Genomic DNA, 24,308 nt, shown 5'->3' with positions numbered 1-24,308 from the left:
CATTTCAGTTAATATAATGTAGCATAGAGAAAGATCTTTCATCATAAACTATTGTTTACATACAAACAAATAATAAAGTGGGTAACACTGGTATATTTATTTATTTAATAAATATTCTGGGAACAATTGTGTCAATAAGCCGGATAAGGTCCTGCTTTAATGGAACACACATTCTCATAAGTTTGGATGTGTGTATGTCTATGTGTGTGTGTATGGGATAATATTATTAGAAATTGCACAGTATGGCCGGGCGCGGTGGCTCAAGCCTGTAATCCCAGCACTTTGGGAGGCCGAGACGGGCGGATCACGAGGTCGGGAGATCGAGACCATCCTGGCTAACACGGTGAAACCCCGTCTCTACTAAAAAATACAAAAAACTAGCCGGGCGAGGTGGCGGGCGCCTGTAGTCCCAGCTACTCGGGAGGCTGAGGCAGGAGAATGGCGTAAACCCGGGAGGCGGAGCTTGCAGTGAGCCGAGATCCGGCCACCGCACTCCAGCCTGGGCGACAGAGCGAGACTCCGTCTCAAAAAAAAGAAAAAAAAAAAGAAAAAAAAAAAAAAAGAAATTGCACAGTATACGCTGCAAGCTATTTGTGTCCCATAAACAGAAAGAATGCAGTAATAAATGGAGGACTTGTATGTTCTCAGTACTTACCACCACCAGTAGCTTCAGAAAGCTGAAGCAAAGCCTGTAAGAATCTTTTATTATTAATGCTAAATAAAAGTGACTCAATGGCTTATTGATTTTATTTATTATTCTCTCCTGCCTTCATACACGTGCACACACACATAGACAAGCATGCACACATAAGCAATAAAATATCTTCATAATGCTTTTTTTTTTTTTTTTTTTTTTTTTTTGAGACAGAGTCTCGCTCTGTCTCCCAGGCTGGGGTGCAGTGGCCGGATCTCAGCTCACTGCAAGCTCCGCCTCCCGGGTTTACGCCATTCTCCTGCCTCAGCCTCCTGAGTAGCTGGGACTACAGGCGCCCGCCACCTCGCCCGGCTAGTTTTTTTTGTATTTTTTAGTAGAGACGGGGTCTCACCGTGTTAGCCAGGATGGTCTCGATCTCCTGACCTCGTGATCCGCCTGTCTCGGCCTCCCAAAGTGCTGGGATTACAGGCTTGAGCCACCGCACCCGGCCCATAATGCTTTTTAAAAGCAGCCAGGAACACACTAAGCGTACTGAACTGCCTAAAGAAAAAGACATTGATTCCATAACTTGGTTTTCAGTAAGGGGCAGTAACCCAGGCAATATTCAATTTAAAAATAAGAAGATTCTAAGATTGCAGGGATTTTAAACAAACAACATATACACCAAAAGCAATAATGCAGTCAAAAATACCAACTTTAAAGCTCCTCAAACTCAAACCAATGTGGTTACCAGTTGTTTATTTAATTTCTTTCTCCCAAACTAAGTCTACATTATTAGTTGCTTCCTAGATAATAAAGGTAGAAAGGGATGTCTACAAAGACGAAGCCAAAATTCTAAGCTTTCAGCTGTTAGAAATTATAAAATTTAACCTCAGAGAGTTATAAAACATCAATTGCTAATATTAGCAAGATTTATAATGTGGCTAAGAAGGTACACAGCACAGAAACCAAAACAGTTACCAAAATTCCTTAATATTAACATCCGTATATAATTTTCTACCAGTTATGATTCATTATATTGGTATGTATTGTAGATGACAAGCCCCCAGTTAGAAAACCAGTTAGTATCTCACCTTCTCACGTATTTTCTACTAAGGTTAAGTTTTCAACACAGGAAAGCGGCGAAATACAACCACTTAGCAAAATTAAGTTATAATTAAACAGTAGAGTTAAATCTTTGGACAAAAAAATTGCTTTATTATTAATCCTATGATTAATCCTATGATTCCATTTCTTCAAGTCTTGAGGTCAAGACTACTTGTGATTTCCCAGACACTGATATAAAACTTTTTGAGTCAACTGCAGTTTTGCCTCTTTTTTGGTGGCAGGATTAGAAATACATCTGGTCTCCTTCTGAATACTACTTTTGAGAAATGTCACCCAAGGCATGTTTCCACAGCAGTTCTAAGGTGAAGACAGCAGCATCCTTTATCGACTAGTAGCAAATTTTATTTCAGCAGACAGGTTGTTTTGTTTATTTCAGGAGAGTGATAAAACTGGAAATAGCATTTGCTGAGTTCCTACTACAGCTCATGTGTCTTTATCAAGGGATGAGTGCTTGGGACGGCAACATTTAAAGTTAAAACTTGTTATTATTATACTTTAAGTTGTAGGGTACATGTGCATAACATGCAGGTTTGTTACATATGTATACTTGTGCCATGTTGGTGTGCTGCACCCATCAACTCGTCATTCATTCATTCAAAAAAAAAAAAAAAAGTTAAAACTTGTTAAAAAGCAAGCAGTTATCCAGGATATACTATTTAGTGAAAAAAAAAATCAAAATGCAGAATAGTGTGCATAAGATTGACAACCTTCAAGGGAGACAAATTGTAAAGCTGGAAGAGGGGATGGTGAGGTTTCCAATGTTTACCCTTTTGTAAGTTTTAAAACATGAAAAAAGAGGGTGTACAATCTCTTCAAAAATGGGCCTTTTCTTCCTCAATGCCCCTCTCTCTATAACTCACATTATTTTGTTCCAATTTTCAAAACATTACTATTACTTTAAAGCCAAATGGGATAATTGACCTATGCCTTAAGATCCTCAGATGAAGGACTTTGTGTTATGGCAGATGCTCCTTTAAGAATTGAAAACTTACTTGTAAATACAATCTGATTCAGATCAGACTGACTTCCCTGATTCTTACTTGCTAGAGATGTCCCATCATTCTGCTGGCCTCACCTATAAGGATAAGCTGCCATCTTGCCTTTCTCCATCTTATTCAAACCACCATCTAATATTACTCAAATCCAGTGGTTACTAACCCTAAATGTACAGTAGAACTTCTTGGGATGCTTTTGAATGAAACCAATGTCTGGTGCCACTTCCAGAGATTCTTATTCAATTGGCCTTGATTTGGGCTGACCACTGTTGTATTTTAGTAATTCTAATCTGCCATCAGGATTTAGAACTGATACATGGTCCTTTGATCGGCATTATCTCAGTCAAGGCTATTTTTCAATACCAACCTGCCTGGTTGCCCTAATGGATGAGCCTAGAATGTAACACTAGCTGTTCTGAATTTTCTCCATTTGTTATAAATAAAATGAGCTAAATCCAAGTGTTAACAAGTGAATATAATGATAATTGAAAACTGATTATGACCATACACAGAGGAAATTACTGGGGACAAATGCTTCATTGTCTTTAATTCTTTATGCCTTGCCCTATAAATCAGACTCTAGACTGGACATAAATGTCATGATTTATAGGACATAGTACCCTGAGTACAATGACCTTTCTCTAGAGATGGAAGGATTAGCTCTGACCAGAAGCTCTTTCTGTGTTACCCAGAGACCTTTTAAGAGTATCACTCTCCTCCAGTGCTCTCGTTGGTTGTTGGTTGTATCACTACGTGAGAAGATCATATGTTAATTTCATAGATACAGAGTTTGCGGCCCGAACTTCAGAGGAGTTCATGGATATTCTGAAATTAAATTAAGGTATGTACATATGTTCATTTTCCTATGGAAGAGGAGTCAATAGCTTCTACGGGATTCTGAATAAGAGTCAGTAAACAAAAATTGTTGAAGTATATGAAAGCATCTCAAAACACAAAATGCTCCTCAAAGATTTTCTATTTGTCTCAGAAACAGCTTGGAGGAAGCAAGACCGCAGATGGACATGTAGAGACAATAACATCCCTTCATTTTCTGTTCCACAAGATAGGTAAATTGCCAAGACTACCCTTTTAATGCACTTCTATTAAAGAGCCATAAATATTCTCAAAGAACCAACAATTTACTGGTTAATCTGAGGTCTCCAACCAACCTTCCTTCTTTCCCCACTCCCCATTACTTTAATCATATGGAATCACCATTTTCACAAGTCAAAGCAGTCAAATATCAGCAATGTCACATGGTTCAGATTAATGCTTTCTATCAGTTTGCTATTTTGACAATCCCTCTTCACTGTCTCCTTGTGGTAGGTCCCACACAGTTGCAATTCCTCAGGCTTGAGTCATTTCCTTTCTTCAATTAAGGATACAACCCTGTGTCCAGGCCTGAGAAGCTGAGACTTCTCCATGGCTAAAGCTCCAAGACACAAATATCTATACATCTATTATTTTTGAAGATATGTATGTGCTAGGGTCTGAAACATGCCTCCCAAAATTCATGTGTTGAAAATTGAATCCTCAGTGCAACAGTGTTGGAAGGTGGGGACTTTTGGAAGATGTTTCGGTTAGAAGGGCTCTGCTCTCATGAATGGACATATGGTGCTAAAACAAAGGGTTTGTGGGAAAGTGTTTGTCCTCTTTTGTCCTGCTCTTCTGCCATGTGAAGATATACTGGTCCTCCTCTCTGGAGGACACAGAAACAAGGCAGCATCTTGAACAAGAGACAGAACCTTCCAGCACCTTGATCTTGAATATCACAGTCTGCAGAACTGTAAGAAATAAATTTCTGTTCTACATAAATTACCCCGTCTGTTGTATTGTTATAGCAGCATAAAACAAACTAGGGCAGGTGTGTATCCTAAACGGTCTAGAGCTATCCTTTTGGTTTGGTTCTTCTCTTGTCTTTTCCTAGCTCTGAGAGTTGACAATTTGGGGTCTTATACTGAAGCCAACCCCCAATGAATAAGCCATTGTTTCTATCTAGCAGGTAAGAGTCTATCTAATCCCCTTAAAAAAATAAGTTTATCTTTGGAAATACTAATGTCAAGTAAATGAAACTGAAACTGCTAATTCTGCAGATGCAGTGCTGAGCAAATTAGGGATTCTGACATATTTAACATTCTCAGTAGTCACAGAGAGCATTTACCCCTGGTATAGCTCATAACTCACTGCTTCTAGCAGGACTATTTTCATCTCAGAGTTATTTCATGCTGAGGTGCAGTCACTCTGCTATCCTGTACTAGAGGACAAATTAAGGTTTTTCTTATTCATTGTAATTAATGAGACTTTGCTGTAAGCAGAAAAATTAAATGAGTTCTTGCTTAATCACACTACCGGACTTCTGCCCAGGAAGTGAAGTGTGGCTATTCCATATGCATACTACAATTCAGCCTGAGGTTGCACAAAACCTGGTCCCTCCATAACATCCAACGCTTTGCCCAAAACAACCTTCAAACATGCTCAGATTTCTCCATGTCAAAAATGAAACAACGAACTTTCCTGTGAAATTGCCCTCATCAAAGGGACTAATGACACCCTGATCACCAAAGTGCTCTTCAGTTGTCTTATTAGTCTTTTCTCTATAGCACTTGGCGCTGTTGATCCTCATCCTGTGAAAAACCTTCTCATCACCCTCCTTTAGTACACTTTGCTTTTCCGATTCTGCTGTTGGCTCCAGTTTCTAACTCTCAATTTATATAGTTTCTCTTCCTCAGCCTCAAGAATTTCCTAAGTTTCTGTTCTCAGTCTTTACCTGAGTAACTTGATCAAATCTGACTTTGCAATGTCATATGAATATCTGAGTACAACCTTCAAACTCAGTGTTACCAAAACCAAAATTATTGCTTCCCTCTCCACCAGTTGTTCTTCCTACTGTGGTATTTCAGTTGATAACTGCCATTATATTGGTTGTCCTAGCTGAAGACATCAGAGCCATTTTCAGCTCCCTTTTCATCTCTTACAATAGCCACCTGACACCCTAACCTCCTCCTCAATGTTCTGATCACTAATATTCCAGTCCTGGCCATGTATCTTGGATATCTTGGACTACACAACAGCTTCTCAATTGTCGCTCTCCAGATTATGGCAAGGGAATCCTGCTTTTGAATCCAGTGAAGCTTGTTTCAAATCCCAGCTCCAGTCCCCTGTGCCACTGACAAATGTATTTGCTGTCTCTGATTCTAAATTTCTACGGCAGCTGTAAATGGGGGAATTAAAATATCTCGCATCATGGGTTTGTGCTTATAATTAAAACAATGTATAAAAAGTGCTTAGAAGAGTTCTGATCACTCAACACTCAATGAATAGTAGTTATTATTAATTTGTATTGTCTCATTCACAAAGTTATCCGTATCTACTAGTTGCAAACCTCCCTTAAAAACCTAGTGCAGATTTTTAAGCCACCATGCAAGAGTTAAATGTAGAGTATTTATCATAGGTGATGACACTATGTAGTTTACAAAGAAATTGTCATATCTTCTACACAGTGTAAGAGTTTGTTATTTAGGTGTGTCTTGATTTGTTTGCTTTCTGCACTTTATATTAATCTTAATTCCTTGAATATATTGTCAGAACTTTTGGTGTAAGGACCATATCTGATATTTATTCTGCTTCCCCATTACCTTCTAGCATGATTTGGAGCTGACAATAGACATTAATAAATATTGTTGATGGAGCCATGACAATAGCTGAGCTTGCTAGCTCCAACATGAAACATATACATAAAGAGAAAAATAAACTCAAAAATAAATATTTTTTAACAACTAGTCACAGGAGAAATCTAAAAGATGCTAGCATCAGCTTTATAATCTTTTCCAGTTGAGAAGATCAAATTATATAGCCTCAATCAGAGTAATAGCTGAGTCATCATTTTTTCTCATTCTATATACACAGAAGGCAGATTGCTATATACTAGATTTTTTTAATGTTATTTTCCATTACATGAAGGGGAGAAAAGGAGTATGATGTGTACAATTGAATATACTAGTTAGCGGAATCATGGCTACTTGTCTTAAAAGGAAGTCGCATATTTCTGTCTTTAAAAGAAGCAAATCCCTGTCCTTAAAAAAGGAATAAACAAATTAGAGAAAACTGGTTAACATAAATAAAAACACAAAATTCTTGCAAAGAGAAGATAACTACATATGTGGAGATAAAATTACACTGTGAAAATGAAGCCTGGGAAGGGTTAACTATTCAGAAGGTGTACATGTGAAAAATACAGTATAGGATGACTTAGTGGAGATTACAGATACAGGGAAATACAGAAGTAATTGAGATGTTCATTGAAGATACTTTGGGGATGACTTAGCAAGAGTATTAAATGCAAAAACTAACTTGGGAGCCTCAATATTTTCAAATATGAGACCTGCGTATTTGGAAATGGCTTGAAGTTTCAGTCCACATATATAAAGTGATAATAATTACTCTTATTTACACATGTACAAAATGTACAATCACATGTTACTTGATGATGAGAATACATTCTGACATACGTATCTTTAGGTGATTTTAGCATTGTGAAAACTTCACAGAGTGTTTTTACACAAACCTAGATGGTGAAGCCTACCACATACTGAGGCTGTATGGTATCGCCTCTTACGCCAAGGCTACACATCTGTATGGCATGTTACTGTCCTGAATACTGTAGACAATTGTATCACAATGGTAAGTGACTGTGTACCTAAACATGTTTAAGCATAGAAAAATAACAGTAAAAATATGGTATAAAAGATTAAAAAAATGCTACGCCTATATGGGGCACTCACAAGAAACGGAGCTTATAGAACTAGGAGCTGCTTTGTGTGAGTCAGTGAGTAAGTGGTGAATGAATATGAAGATCTAGGACATTATTGTACACTATTCCTTATTGTGTAAACACTGTACACTTAAGCTACACTAAATTTCTAAAGTAGTTTTATTTCTCCAATAATAAATTAAGTTTAGCTTACTGTAACTATTTTACTTTATCAATGTTTTGATTTTTTAAATTTTTGACTTGTAATAAGACAGCTTAAAAGATAAACACATTGTACAGCTGAACAAAATTATTTTCATTATTTACATGTTCATTCTATAAGTTTTTTCCATTTAAAAATTTTCAATTTTTAAAAAACTTTAAACTTTTTTGTTTAAAAACTAAGACACAAACATACACATTAGCCTAGGCCTACACAGGATCAGGATTATCAGAATCACTGTCTTCCATCTCCACAATTTTTCTCACTGGAAGCTCTACAGGGGCAAGCATGAAGCTGTCATCTGCTATGACAATAATGACTTCTTCTGGAATATCACCTGAAGGATCTGTCTGAGACTGTTTTAGAGTTAATCTTTTTTAATATGTAGGAGTACACTCTGAAATAAAATGTGTAGTATAGTAAATACACAAACCAGCAACAGTAGGTTGTTATCATTATCATGTATTAATGTACTTCACATAATTGCATGTGGTATACTTTTACACCATTGGCAGCACAGTAGGTTTATTTATACCAGTAGGTTTGTTTACACCAGCATCACAAACGTGAGAAATGCAATGTGCGACAATGTTACGATGATAGGAAATTTCCAGCTCCATTATAATCTTATGGGACCACAAAGTATATGTGGTCTATCACTGACCAAAACATTTTTATGTAACACATGACTGGATTGTATAAAAAAAATAATATTTTTGAAACGTTTGAACTACTTTCAACTACACTATTCCATTTGATTCCTAAACAAATATAAAGAGTACAGAGTTCATCTCTACAACAATCATTCTATAAAGAAAGGTTAGTGGCGGCAGCAGTGGTCTATCTGGAGCGGTTGCTATGGAGACAACTTTCCAAGCCGGCGGGATAGGATCCCAACCCTTCAGGCTGCAGCTGCAGCCACCCAGGCATGACTATGGACCCAGACATCCCTGTGCTCTCCGAGTCCCAGAAAGCCCTGCTCCCCGCACAGGCTCAGAAGTGCCTGCTCCTGCTGCATGGCCTCTCCCTGCTCCTGGTGCCTGCTCTGATTTTGTAGCAAAGTTGTGGCCCTATCCAGGTGATGTCACAACACAGCCGAGTGTGTGCACACTCAAGGCATTGCGGACATGCCAGTCCCCTGCCTCCTTGGCCCACTCTGAACTTTGGGCACCAATGAGCACAGGATGAGGACCAAGGAGGGCTGAGGATGGTTCTGCACAGGCCTGCACGTGTCCCTTGGCATAGACAGCCAGGGTGCCATCGACAAAATGTTGATGACAGCAGGAGGTAGACAGGATTCTGGGTGGAAAGGGGTGGGTCCCGAGTGAAGCCCCACCTTCAAGGCAGGGACAGCATGAAACCTGAGGGCAGGGCTGTCAGTTCTGGGTGGGGTCCCAGGCCCAGAGTGAGAACTTATGGTGCTTTTTCCGGGCCATCCATGGCCACTAACAGACCAATCAGCATGCACATTCTCCCTTCTGAAGCCCATAAAAACCCCAGACTCAGCCAGACTCACAGAGTTGAGGGACAGCTTGCCTACAGATAGGAGTTACCCATTCTGGAGGGCTGCAGACTCAATGGGATGACTTGCCTGCCAATAGGAGGTAGTTACTCTGGGTCTCCTTTCAGCTGTAGGCTGCACAGATATTGGGATGACCTGCCTCCAAATAGGAGCTACCCTGTCCAGGTCTCCTCTTGCCTGTGGACAGGACCTATCCACTTCATGTCTCCTGAGAGCTGTACTGTTGCTCAATAAAGCACCTTTTTGCCGTGCTCACCCTCCAGTTGTCTGCATACTCATGCATCCTTGACATGGGACGAGAACTCAGGATCTACCGAATGGCTGAACTGAAAGAGCTATAGCACAAACAGGACTGAAACACGGCCCCCTGTCCCTGCTTGTCATGTTGTGGATGACAAGGAGAGAAGAGCTGTGGCCCTTTGGGCAGCCCAGACCTGGGGGCTCCCCAAGCCAGGGCTGTGACAAACTCTTTGGCATGGGATCCAGGCCCGTAGGACAAGCTGAGCACAGCCTGCCAGGACAAGTGCGCAGAGCGAGCCCAGCAGGCCCAAGTGAAACTCAGGCAAAGGCATCACCAGCTGCAGAGGCTTCCAGCTGGAAAAGCGACACCCCAAGGATCCTGTGACATTAGGGTTATCTAAATTCTCCTTTTTGTCTGTGAATTTAAGAAAAAAGCATTCAATAAGAGATTATCAAGCTGAATACTATAAAGTTTTTGAATATTTATGCAAGGTTGAAAAACTAGTAATGATAATGCCCATCAAAAAAAACAGAAGTGGTCTACATCTTCTGCTCAGTCTTCAAAATTGGTAGTAGCTGGATCAACACATCCCTGTGTGCTGATTTTTTTTTCTTGGTGCTGAGAGAATTAATGGGCTCCAAAGGGAGCTGCCTCTAGTGCTCTGATTTGAATGATTCAATGTTATGAGGACAAACAGACTTTGAAAGAAGAAATGTGGAGTAATATTCAAGCATTTAAGTGACTGGATTACAGGAGAATTTATGTTTAGTGTTTATATGTTAGAATTCTATTCTGGGAAATAATATATTTGTATCTTTGAATAATAACTATAGCTTATAACATCCAGAACCGATTATACTATTATATCCTGGGAATGATTCTAAATGTTCTAAATATTTTTTCACAGATTAACCAATTGAATACCATAGGCATTATTACTACTGATAATTATAGTTGAGAAAACGAAGGCGGAAATCAGTAAAGCAACTTGTTTGAGGCCTTAATAAACAGAAGTGTCAGAAATCATACCATGGCAGCCTTAAGTAGTATGCTTCCTCTCCAACACTAAAAGTTTTCACTAATTTAAAGTGAAAGTTTACTTCAGTAAATATATTTGAAGAATCAGCATTCCCTAACCATGAAAAGAAATTGGAATAAAGTCCAGAGTTAAAAATTAAAATAAATTACCAAATAATATATTTATTCAAGAAAACCAATTAAAGTGAAGAAGATTCTCAAAAGTGAAAATTGAGAGATTATGTGTCAACCCTCTCATTTTAATGATTAAAATATGAGCTCCCAAAGAGGTTTAATTAATTTGCTTAAGTCATATAGGTACATAAAGGCAGAGCAAGATAACAACACATATGTTAGTATTTCTAGTCCAGTGACCATACTGCTGTACCACAATTCAGAATTTTAAATCCTCAACTTTCTCTAATTCAATTTATTGCCTGAGAGGGCAGAGTATGGCATATACCTTCAAAGTTAATTGTTGAATTATTAACAAATGGCCATCTGCCCTGGCTAATCTAGTGAACATACTGAAGAATTTATTGAAAAGGCTTCTTGCTGTGATGTATACCATGTGTGAAATGCAAACAAACGTAAAATGAGAGCAAACTTATATCCCTTGACTGGAAAAAAAGACTGTTATTACATAAAAATGACAACTGCTATATCAAGACCAATTATACCAATCAGTTTATGGCTTACTCTCAGGCCAGATTTCAGGAGAAACAGTAACTACTAACATTCCATTTTAGACCTATGTAATACCCTAGCCAAGGAACAGTAATCTCATTTCTTGCTTAACCACACCACTGTCATTGTGGAAGCCTGGGCTTACTGTATCATGAAATTGAAATATGTGTACAACACACAGTTTTTCACATTTGTACACAGCAAAGATAAGGAGAAAGGCAGGACCCAGAAAGATTTATTTGCCTTAGAGAAACAGTGTTGGATTTTGATTCTGCAGATGACAGTCTGGTAAAGGGGAGAAATACTGGAGAGAAGAGAGAGACCAGGGAGCATATCTCTGTATAATCACCATTTGCCATCACACACACGTGCATGCACATACGCACTAGGCTGCTAGCTAAATTTGTTTATACATTGCATTCCTATGTGAAAAGATTGCTTGTGTTTTATCCCTTCTCCTTGGCAAAACCATCCTACCAAATATCTGTGCTTGTTCATACATGGTTAGGGTTAGATCTATTGGAATCAGTGCTCTATTGATGAAGTAGATTTCTAAAGAAGTAGCATTCATTTTTTCCTCTCAAAACTAAGACTAAATTATTCAGAATTGGTTTCCATATTTTAACTGGTCAATCCAATTTTCCTCCAAGAATTACATACTTTAAACATCTCATACTCCACTGACTGAGCTGGCCAGGTGTTCTGTATTTAAATATGTTCAATTCCATTGATAAAAGTAAATCTCTGTCTATAAAACATACAGCCTGACTTATTCCTTTATTATTTGGTAATTTTATTGTTCCTTCCTGGTCTTAGGTATATTTTGTTCCTCTTTTGCTAGGTTCTTGAGATAGGAGCTTATATTCTTGATTTGAGAGTTTTCCTCTTTTCTAATGTATCTATATAGTGCTATAAATTTCCCTCTCAGACAATAACCTACTTAAATACAGGTGTTCCGTATTTATGTTGAATTCTGTTGATGAAAGTAAATCTCTGTCTATAAAACATATAGCCTGACTTACATAAGTTGCTCATATAGTCCTGTGGTAAAAAAGAAAATTTAAATTACTCTTACTCATTGATAGAAAAAATCTCTACGTGTAAGTCAAGTTTTCTTCCTGATACTGTCATTCAGGCATTTATTTAACAAATATGTATTAAACACTGAATATGTGTCATTAAGGCAAGGAGCTGAGAATTGATGGTGTACACAAACTCAGATGACTCCCTCCCTAGTAGAGTTAGAGGAAAGAGTGGGAAACCAACACATCAAAGGAGCCTGGAGACTAATATGAATCTGCAACTTTTATAGAAACCACCAAGGGAAAATGCAGTGTGCTAAGAGACTATGATAAAGGGGTTTGACCTAATCAGAGAGGTCAAGGAGGGATTCCCTGAGGAAGTGACACCAGCTGAAATCTAACAGACAAGTAGCATATATTTCAGGCAATGTTCCTGGGACAAGAACGAACATAAGATTAACTGTAGGGAAACAGGGGCATGTAGTACATTAGACAGGAGCATGTTGTACCTTAGAAGGAACGAGAATGATTAGAATGGAGCAAATGGCCAACGCTTTCAAATGCTGAGAAGTCAAGCACAGTGAAGACTGAAAATGCCCATTGGCTTTGGAAAAGTAGAGATGACTGGGGATGTTAGGAAAAGCTGTAGCGATGGAATGATGGTGACAGCAATTGGAGAAATTCCATTTCTTAATCAGGAACTTACTCTACAATCTTCTCCAACTGCTGTTGGAGCTACTGAGTGTAGACAAGGCCTTAAAGAGAGAATGTTGTAGCTTCCAGGAGATAAGGGATTAAAGATTTTTGTTGTTTGTTTTAATGAGTTAATTTTATGAATTTGTTTGAAAATGTGGTAATTATCAGGAAAATAAGCAGATTTACATGCAGTTGTAAGAAATAATGCAGATATATCCCATGCACCCTTTACCCAGTTTTCTCCAGGTGTAAAAACTGCAAAACTACAATCTGTTATCACAATCAGAATACTGATACAGTCAAGATACAAACCAGTTCATCTCTAAAAGGATCCTTCATGATGCTCTTTATGGCCATATGTGGCCATTGCTGATATACAGAAACACAATGAATATTTGTATGTTAATCTTGTATCCTGAGACTGGGTTGAACTCACTTATTAGTTATGGGATTTGTGTGTGTGTGTATTCCGTAATTGTCTATGCAAATAGTCATGTCATCTGCAAATAAAGACAATTTTATTTCTTCCCTTCTGGTATGTATGCCTTTTCTTCCTCTATATTTCTGTTTTTATGTATTTATGTATTTATTTATTTATTTATTTGAGGGAGTCTTGCTCTGTTGCCCAGGCTGGAGTGCAGTGTTGCGATCTTGGTTCACTGCAACCTCCACCTCCTGAGTTCAAACGATTCTCCTGCCTCAGCCTCCCAAGTAACTGGGACTACAGGTGTTCACCACCACACCTGGCTAATTTTTGTATTTTTAGTAGAGATGGGGTTTCACCATATTGGTCAGGCTGATCTTGAACTCCTGACCTCGTGATCCACCCTCCTTGACCTTCCAAAGTGCTGGGATTACAGGCATGAGTCTCCACGCCCAGCCTCCCTATACTTCTTTATTAAATGAGCTAGAACTTCCACAGATATGTTGAATAGAGGGTGAGAGTGGAAATTCTTGCCTTGTTTCTGAACAACAGAGGAGAAGCAATCAGGCTTTTATGATAGGTAGCAACAGGTTTTTTCATAGGTAATCTTTTGTCAGGTTGAGGAAGTTCCTTTCAATTACTAGTTTTCTGGTAGCTCTTCATTATGAATGAATGATGAATTTATTAAACAACTTTTTCTACATCAATTATATGATTATATAGTTTTTCTTTAGCCTATTAGTATGGTAGATTACCTTGATCAATTTTCAGATATTGAAGCAGCCTTGTACCTCTGGTATAAATTCTACTTGGTCAGTGTATAATTCCTTTTATATATTGTTGAATTGTTGAATTCAAAATATTTGCTAATATTTTGTCAAGAATTCTTGTTATCTGTCTATATGTTTATGAAGGACATTCGTTTGTAGTTTTTTTTTTTTTTTTGCCTTTGACTTATTATTAGGGCAATACAAGCTTCATTAAATGATTAAGAGAGTGTTTCCTCCTCTTCTATTTTTTGAAAGAGATTGTGCAGAAATGGTGTTGATTCTCCTTTAAACATTGGTAGATGGCACACGGGATACAGAAATACCAAACACCCCCGCCTCCTCTTCCATTTTAAACATTGGTAGAATTTTCCAGTAAAACCATCAGTGTCTGCAGATTTCTTATTGGGAGTCTATTTAATTACATATTGGATTTTCTTAATAGTCATAAGGTTATTCTAGTAATTTATTTCTCATTTGGTGAGTTTATGGTTTTTGAGGAATTAGTCCATTTCATCTTCATCTGTCAAATTTATGTGTGTTGAGTTTCTCATAGTATTCCCTTATTATTCTTTTGATATAAGTCTGCAGGTCGTTAGTGATACCTCTTGTTTCATGTGTGGTACTGGTAATCTGTATTTTCTCTCTCTTTTCTTTTCCAGGCTTATAGAGGTTTGTCCATTTTATTTATCTTTTCCAAGAAGTAGTTTTTTGTTTCATTAATTGTCTATGTTTTTATGTTTTCAATGTTATTGATTCCTGCTCTTACCTTTATTATTTCTTCCTGATTTTAGGTATATTTTGTTCCTCTTTTCCTAGGATCTTGAGATAGGAGCTTATACTCTTGATTTGAGAGTTTTCCTTTTTTCTAATATATCCATTCAGTGCTATAAATTTCCCTCTCAGAACTGCTTTAGTTGTGTCCTCCGACATTTTATATGATGTACTTTCTTTTTCAATCAGTTTGAGATATATACACACAGAGACGTGTGTGTGTGTGTGTGTGTGTGTGTGTGTGTGCGCGCATTCCTGGATATTTCCTATTTGACCCATGGATTATTTAGATGTATATTGATTAGATTCCAATTGTTTGGGGATTTTCCTGTTAACTCTCAGTAATTTTTAGTTTGAAAATACTGTGGTCTTGGCCGGGCGCGGTGGCTCAAGCCTGTAATCCCAGCACTTTGGGAGGCCGAGACGGGCGGATCACGAGGTCAGGAGATCGAGACCATCCTGGCTAACACGGTGAAACCCCGTCTCTACTAAAAAATACAAAAAACTAGCCCGGCAAGGTGGCGGGCGCCTGTAGTCCCAGCTACTCGGGAGGCTGAGGCAGGAGAATGGCGTGAACCCGGGAGGCGGAGCTTGCAGTGAGCTGAGATCCGGCCACTGCATTCCAGCCTGGGCGACAGAGCGAGACTCCGTCTCAAAAAACAAACAAACAAACAAACAAACAAAAAAACTGTGGTCTTAAAATAGACTTTGCATGACTTCAAATATTTTTAAATTAGTTGAAGTTTGCTTTGTGGCCCAGGTTTTGGTTTATCTTGGTAATTATTCTGTGGGCATTTAAAAAGAATGTGTATTCTGCTGCTGTCGAGAATAGTGTTCTATAAATGTCAATTAAATCTTGTTGGTTGATGATGTCAAGTTTTTCTACATCTTCACTGATTTTCTGTCTGTTGTTTTATCAATATTAAGAGGGGAGTGTATCTAATGATAACCTGAAATATGTAACTGGAATGCATAGGCACAAATCATATCAGAAGCCAAAATGTAGAATGGACATCAGTCAACATAACATATTTGTGCATGAGCTGAATATCAGCCTTGAATACATGTCAAGAGGTATGGAAAAAAGATGACACTTTGATAAGTACTAAATAACTAGATTCAATAAAATGTAATGACCAGTAGAGTGTGAGATGCAAGGAAAATGAACTTAAGAATCATTCGCAGATTCTCAGTTTGCATTACTGCATGAATGGAGGTAACATTACCAGAAACACAGAGTGCGCTGAAGGAAATATGGTTTGCAGGGTGGGGTGGAGATACAGAACTCAGTTCATGTCATCTTGAGCATAAGATGTGTAAAGACTATTCAGAGATGTCTAGCAATAGGTTAGTACTCAGCAGGAAAGTCAGATATAAAAAGGGGATTTAGGAGCCATGATTTAAGTAATGGTCTTCAAATATAACTGCTTGGAGATTATCCAGGAAATGTAGCAGAGTAAGAAAATAGAGCAAAGACTATGATCCTGCTAAACTCTAATGTTTAGGACCATAGTGAAAGAAACAAAGAGAAGAAAAGAAGAACAAGCTGTCAGGATGGAAGGAAGAAAACGAGGAGTAGAGTTTAATTCAGTTCCACAAGTATTTGTTAATTGTGTAGTATGTGCTATGCACTGTGCTGTGAAACTGGCTTTTATCCTCTTCTAGATGACAGCCTCTTCTAGATATAAACGTATCATTTCAGTACAGTGTGGCCAGCTCAGTGACAGACATATGCTTGAAAGCAACAGGACCACAGAAAGAGGCACTGCACACGGCCCAAGATCGTGAGAGGAAACTTTCAAGACATGGTAACATCTAAGCAGAGTCTGCAAGGAGAGTAGGAGTTAACAAGAAAGGAAAGAAGGAGGAAAGTCATAGCAGATAAAAGAAACAACATGAACATTAGAAAAGGAGCGTGGAGCTCAACAGAGAGGAAAGGATCACCTAAAAGAATGGTCAGCAGGGCTGAACTCTAGTAAGAGAAAAAATAAAATCAGATTAAAGAAGGCCCTTTGACTTTGTCACTTATGAAGTCACTGGTGACCCCATCTGCAGCAGTTTCTATGAAATGAAGTGAACATAAATCAGACTACAGTGAGATAAGGAGTGACTGAAAGAACATGAGGTTCAGGAATGTGGGCAGGATATTTTTTCAAGGAACTTAGTGGAGAAGAAAATAAAGATGGCCTAGCTGATGCAGCCATAAAAAAGGATGAGTTCATGTCCTTTGTAGGGACATGGATGAAGCTGGAAACCATTATTCTCAGCAAATTATCACAAGGACAGAAAACCAAACACTGCATGTTCTCACTCATAAGTGGGAATTTAACAATGAGAACACTTGGACACAGGAAGGGGAACATCACATACCGGGGCCTGTCATGGGGTCAGGGGGAGGGGATAGGGATAGTATTAGGAGATATATCTAATGTAAATGACCAGTTAACGGGTGCAGCACACCATCATGGCATATGCATACATATGTAACAAACCTGCACGTTGTGCACATGTACCCTAGAACTTAAAGTATAATTTTAAAAAAAAGAATGTAATATATTGCCTGGCATATAATAAGTGTTATGCAAATGTTTGTTACATAAATAAAAGGAAAGATCTGAAAAAAGAAAAAACTTGATGGCATAGCTAGAAGTAGACAAAGGTCTAAAAGACTTGGTTTTATGATCAGAGAAAGTTAAAGACATTTATAAGTTGTAGAAAACAAGCCAGAGTACATATACACCATGGGATACTATGCAGCCATAAAAAAGGATGAGTTTGTGTCCTTTGTAGGGACATGGATGCAGCTGGAAACCATCATTCTCAGCAAACTATCGCAAGAACAGAAAATCAAACATCACATGTTCTCACTCATAGGTGGGAACTGAACAATGAGATCACTTGGACTCGGGAAGGGGAACATCACACACCAGGGCCTATCATGGGGAGGGGGGAGGGGGGAGGGATTGCACTGGGAGTTATACCTAATGTAAATGATGAGTTGAGGAGTGCTGACGAGTTGATGGGTGCAGCACGCCAACATGGCACAAGTATACATATGTAACAAACCTGCACGTTATGCACATGTACCCTAGAACTTAAAATATAATAATAAAAAAAAAAGAAAACAAGCCAGAGTGCAGAGAAAAGGTTTTAAATTGTAGCTTACTTCAGTCAATTATTCACACAACAAATATTTATAGAGCATCTACACTCTACTTGACCAAATCATTCCAACATAGAAACAAACAACCCTCTATCACAGTGTTAATATCATGTTTTAAATAAAATTGAGAAACAATAAAAGCCCATGGTAAATAGTGCAAAACATGTATCTCAATTCTAAAGCAGCTTAATATTTATAACCACAAACATGTTAGCATCTTTGGCTTTGTCATATTTATGTAAGCAATGCCACAATTCAATATAAATATTCAGTATAGAGGTTTAATTTGTTTACTTCAAGAGAAATGATTTTAATTAAAAAATTATATTACAAAGACAATGGTATGAAATGATTTGCCAAGATTATTTTGTTTTAATTATTACAAATACCTAAATGCATATTCAGTATGCAAGATAGAAAAGCACTATACAAAAAATGTAGAGTAGTATATGAATTCCCAAAAGCATATCAAGTCTGCAAGATATAAAAGCATGATACAAAAGTTTAGAGTAGTATATGACGGTTTAATACTTGTGTCAAAGTCAACCTTAATATTTCTTAGCATTCAGAGACAGAAAACCAGCCAGTTAAAAATGAAAGAACACAAATGGTCTTTAAGTGATGATGAGGCCTGGAGTATTCCAGAAAGATTGAGAATAGCCTCTCATGTTTTCAAATTCATCGACTTGCAGAAATTTAAGACTGCAAATTAACTTGAAATCATTTAATACTATTCTCCACACCCCACATATAAAATTCCCTTTACTTCACAATCCTTGTCTGGTATTGACAGAACACTTACGTGAAAGAGAGCCTTATATTTGAGAAGTTGTCCATTTGTTCTACTGCCAAGAATTTAAATTTGTTTCTGATTATTCCCAAAATATAACCCTCTGTAACTCTGCATTACAAGACTACATAATTTATATGTAGCAACTTTTTAAACATCAAAATATTATTATAGTATCTGCACATTAAGTGTATTATTTGTCAGACTAGTCATTCCTAATTCCTTCTTTTTTTTTTTTTTTTTTTTTTGAGATGGAGTCTCACTCTGTCACCCAGACTGGAGTGCAGTGGTGCAATCTCTGCTCACTGCAACCTCCGCCTTCCAGGTTCAAGTGATTCTCCTGCCTCAGCCTCCTGAATAGCTGGGATTACAAACATGCACCACCACGTCCGGCTAATGTTTGCATTTTTAGTAGAGACCGGGCTTCACCATGTTTGGCAGGCTGGTCTCGAACTCCTGACCTCAAGTGATCCACTTGTCTTGGCCTCCCAAAATTCTGGGATTATGGGCGTAAGCCAATGCGCCCAGCCCACCTCTTTCTTGTATACATTATTTTCATGCTACTCTGTTATTTCAGATCCTTGCTTTTTTTCTTTTTTTTTTTTTTTTTTTTGAGGTGGAGTCTCACTCTCTTGCTCAGGCTGGAGTGCAGTGATGCGATCTCGGCTAACTGCAAGTTCTGCCTCCCGGGTTCAAGTCATTCTCCTGCCTCAGTCTCCAGAGTAGCTGGGACTACAGGTGCCCACCGCCACACTCGGCTAATTTTTTTTTTTTTTTTGTATTTTTAGTAGAGACGGAGTTTCACTGTGTTAGGATGGTCTCGATCTCCTGACCTTGTGATCTGCCCGCCTTGGCCTCCCAAAGTGCTGGGATTACAGGCATGAGCCACCACGCCCAGCCTTTCAGATGCTTTCTAGTAATTTAGTGATTTTTAAAAATCATCTTGGATAAACTGAATACAAATTTTCAAATGTGGAAGAGTAAAGTAAGATTATATCATTGCACATGGTGAGTAATTTTTAAAAACAGTCCTACCAACAGCTTATGTTTAAGTTATGGACGCTATAATACCCAGAGATTTGACTACATAAACTATACCAACCCAAATTTTCCCTATTTCATTTCTGTATTTTTTAATTTAAATATAAAACTGTAAAGATTTATGTATTTTTCCATCTTGTTAAATTTGTCCCAAAAGTCCAAGGTCATTTTGAAAGATAATATAGCAAACTACTATATTAGTTATCCCTCCAAGACTTCAATCTTCTACAGATCTGATAGGTATGTTATTCTAAGTCTTTATACAAGACATTGATAAAGGTCAATGGAATAGGCATATAAAGGAAATTTTCTGTACACAAAGAAATCTTCTTCCTAGGTGACACTGATACATTCATCAAATTTTTAAACAGTTATTTATTCAGCTATAAATCTGGTCAGTCTATATTCCTATGCCTTATACACAGAGCTTTATTAGAAATCAAGGAAATTTATTTATTTAAAATTGAAACAACATGACTTTGGAAATCCATGAATCCTATGAAAATAAAAAAGGTGAATCTACATTGCTCGCCTTGTGACAACTATTTTCTAGGACTCTAAAATCAGTATCAGTTTGCCAGTAATTTCTAGAAATCTGTTAGGGATAGATATAAAGCTTGTTTTTCTGTGTTCTTCAGAATTTAATTCTGAATGTTCAACAAAATTAAAATAACTGGCTAATATTTCCTACATATCCCTTTCTCTTTTGAAATTATATTTTTAACTGGAAGAAGATAATAATAATGTCCCCTGCCCCACCCCAATTTTTCTGATCCTACTCAGGACTGCTTCATGAACAGTTTTAATAAAATAAATAGTATCTATATGTGGTATTAATTTTACTTTATTACCTCATATAAAACTGTTGTGTTCCCATGGAGAAGAGGTCCATAGCAGATATAGGAATGTCCAACAACCCAGCCTAAGTCAGAAGCTGCCCACCACACCTAAAAAATAAGATAATAAAATGCATATATTTTATTCAGAGAATGTCATGTAATGTGAATTTAAAACCACGATTACCTCTCCAGGTTGAAGTCCATATATGGAAGACATTGACCAGTTTAGCATGACAGCGTATCCCCCAGTGGGTCTAACCACACCCTAAGGAGAGAAAAAGTGAAGTTAAAATCAATAAACAATGTGTAAAAACACTCTCTATCTTCATAGCATCCACTTTAAAAGTTCCTGGTCAAAAATATTTTATATATTAGCTACAAGTTACTTTGGCTTTTATAAAATTATCTTTGAATCATTATTTCTTTGGGTCTTTTAATAGTCACCACAAAATAATTGTCCTTATTAGTGCCATTTTTAGAATCCATTCTCACATTATTAGTCTTCTAAAGAAAACATGATTTCACAAAATTACATGCAATACAAACTTTTCTAATAGCACCACACATTATCAACACTACATTTTCAGACGTATTTCCAGAACAAAAATTAGTGTGAAGAAAGGTAAAATGTAGTTATATGCCTCAAATACAGACTAACATAAGGACCTTTGTTTCTTAAGGTGATTAAATAATAATAGCTGCTTAGAGGAAACAAAGTCATAATGTAACTGGAATCTCATTGCAACACTTCACTGAGGATCATGCAAGCACACTTTAAAGCTGAGCAATTCTTTCATTATGAACTCTAGAACTCTTAGGGATGAATTCCAGTGAATTGAATTTAGATTAAAAGATTTGTCTTATATTGCATTTTGGACGAAAGTAGGGATCGTTATATCATTGTAGTACAGTTTTCACAAATCAGTTTCAAGTAGTTTTCCCCAACACTGGGAACATATTCAACCTCAATACAAGACTAATATTTGAACACTGGATACAAATGTCACCATAAATAAGAACTAATAGTAAATTTAATAATTAAGTTCATGTATTGTTTTAAAAAACGTTAATTGTCATTGGCTCAGTAAGACATAACCGAGTGAATACTCAGAATGAGTCGGTGAACACCTGCTGAGAGATAGAAGGTATATTCCACTCACATGTATTTTGAAGCATCTTTTAGTACAACAATTATAACTGCTCTATGCAAAGAAAAAAAAAGTGATTTTTATGAAAGGGCAAACATGGATCTAATCAATAACTGTGCTATTAATTATGCTTTTTGGCATAGCGCTGCACCTTAACACACATACACAACTCAGGAAAATGAAACAGAAATTGACTTTCCATTAGTTACTAAAATTGCTGCTCTCCTCAGGTGCCACTAATAAAACATAGGTATCATGCTGTGGAACATTATTTTATTCACCAGTAACAACACCTGGTCTCTTAGCAAATATCAGATGCAACTTTGTTGGTATTTGAGAGCTATTTTCTAGGTCGTATGACATGGTTAGCATGCAGCTGGCCCTCTTGATCTCCATGGGAACATTAGACATTCTAAGCCCCATGCCAGTAGGTTTTACACATGCACTTTCCCATGTAAACGAAACAGTTATTTTCCCACTGTATCCTATCCTATCTCCCATGCACTTTGCTAGTTTGTTCTATTGAGATTTTTTCCTATGGCTCAACAGATTGATTGAATCTGATATTAATCAAACTGCAAACACTTTATAAAAACTATTCATTTTACAGGCTAGAAAAAGTAGTTTTTTGCAGACAATACACTGTCCATGTGTTATGACAGATGGTGATACTTAATATCAGTAATAATTTCACTTAAAAATGTTTTAAAATTTTCTCTCCATCCTACATGTCCCTGCATGTAGAACCCATTTTTATCAGTAACTCTAAATATTATTATAACTAGGTAAATGTTTAGACCATATGGTACAGAGGGTAAGATGCATTGACTAGAAATGATGACAAGAAATAAAAGGCGAGGGAAGACATAACTGAGTAGTAATTCAATTGTAAAACCTGAAAGATAAATGTAAAGGATAAGTTGTCAAATTTCTATTTACCTCTCAGATGAGTACTTCTTCAAACGACTGTCACTCTGTCTGTAAATTAGTGAATACTTAAACCCATCCGACCAAAAAAAGAGACTTAAAAATGAGACCATGCATGAAAAAGCATTTGAAGTTGTAAAGGCTAAAATTTAATATCTCATTAACAATATTTTTCCTTAGTTCTAGCAATTATTGCTTTATATTTTACCCTGTGCTCCTATCAGTCAAAAGGCATAAATGTCAAAATAATTAGAGGTTGCCATCAAAAATTCTCATTTAAAACAATTAAAATGAAGCTGAAGGAGTGAGAAGAGCCATAATTTATGTTTTTCATTAGTCACTGATACCCACTTACTTTTATTTTTTAAAGAATGAGTATACACATTTTAATCAAGCATCTTTTTACCATTTATTAATCTAGACTCTAGATCTGCAATTTGGTCTTGCCTCCCAAATGCTCAGATAATACAGTTTCAAATTTCTGGGTATTTGATATGGTGCAGAATAAGGAAACACATAGTTTCATATTCTCCAGGTTCACCTTTTATAAGAGGTTTGAAAGCACAAAAAACACAAAGGTTACATTTCAAGAGAATTTCTTTAGCATAAATATTAATTTGTGACAAAAATAAGATGATAAAGCATTTTTGTTTCCTGTTTATAATCACATTATCCAGGTAATGATAATTAAAATGCAAAAGAGAAACACCATTCAGCCTCTGAAAACACATAAATTATGCTCCAGAAAACAAATCATTATACTATAACTAAGCAAATTTTGTTGCAAACTAAAAATATCACTTTTACAGTAGTAGATCTGAATATGAAGTAAAAATACTCAACACCAATGCTTACCTCTAAAACACAAACCTTCTTCATTTTAGTCTTTTGCATCTCTATTATTTATTATTACCTTCTATATGTGCTTTTTTCTTTTCCTTTGAGAGGGAGTCTTGCTCTGTCACCCAGGCTGGAGTGCAGTGGCATGATCTCACTCACTGCAACCTCCGCCTCCCAGGTTCAAGCGATTCTCCTGCCTCAGCCTCCCGAGTAGTTGGGACTACACAGGCATGCCACCATGCTCAGCTAATTTTTTTTTTTTTATTAGTAGAGACAGGGTTTCACCGTGCTAGCCAGGATGGTCTCGATCTCCGGACCTCGTGATCTGCCCTCCTTGGCCTCCCAAAGTGCTGGGATTACAGGCATGATGCACCGCGCCTGGCCTCTCTATGTATTTATACTCTACCTACCTTAAAAGTCAAGTCATTAGATGATCTAATATATTCTCATAAATACCCTGTAACCTGCCAATATGCTGTTCTGATCTTTGGGTAGGATCAGTCATAATTCTTAAAGATGTCTGGGGAACTTGAAAAATATCCAGATGGGACTAGCACTCTGTGCCCTGAATAAAGACATGAAAGTGAATGCTATCTCAGAAATAGGAATGGAAGCAATATGAAAGTGCTCTCTTTTGGGATGGGGGCACAAATGTAATGTTCATGGTGTTTAAAAAATTC

The 24,308-nt window shown here is 37.3% G+C and overlaps 1 protein-coding gene across 2 annotated transcripts in view; it reads right to left on the bottom strand.

The window, feature by feature from the left end:
- ACSS3 (acyl-CoA synthetase short chain family member 3) overlaps nucleotides 1-24,308 on the bottom strand; it is a 177,376-nt gene that overhangs the window by 84,941 nt on the left and 68,127 nt on the right. For both annotated transcript variants that reach the window (XM_025402039.1, XM_025402038.1), the window contains 2 exons: nucleotides 20,898-20,978; nucleotides 20,726-20,821 (listed from right to left, as the gene is read on the bottom strand). In XM_025402039.1, the coding sequence (XP_025257824.1) occupies nucleotides 20,726-20,821; nucleotides 20,898-20,945 (144 nt within the window). In that variant the 5' untranslated portion in view covers nucleotides 20,946-20,978. The remainder of the gene's footprint in view (nucleotides 1-20,725; nucleotides 20,822-20,897; nucleotides 20,979-24,308) is intronic.

This window comes from Theropithecus gelada, chromosome 11, assembly GCF_003255815.1.
Source record: "Theropithecus gelada isolate Dixy chromosome 11, Tgel_1.0, whole genome shotgun sequence".
NCBI classification, from domain to species: domain Eukaryota; kingdom Metazoa; phylum Chordata; class Mammalia; order Primates; family Cercopithecidae; genus Theropithecus; species Theropithecus gelada.
Note: the sequence above shows the minus strand (reverse complement) of the source record. Positions and strands in the feature narration are given on the sequence as shown.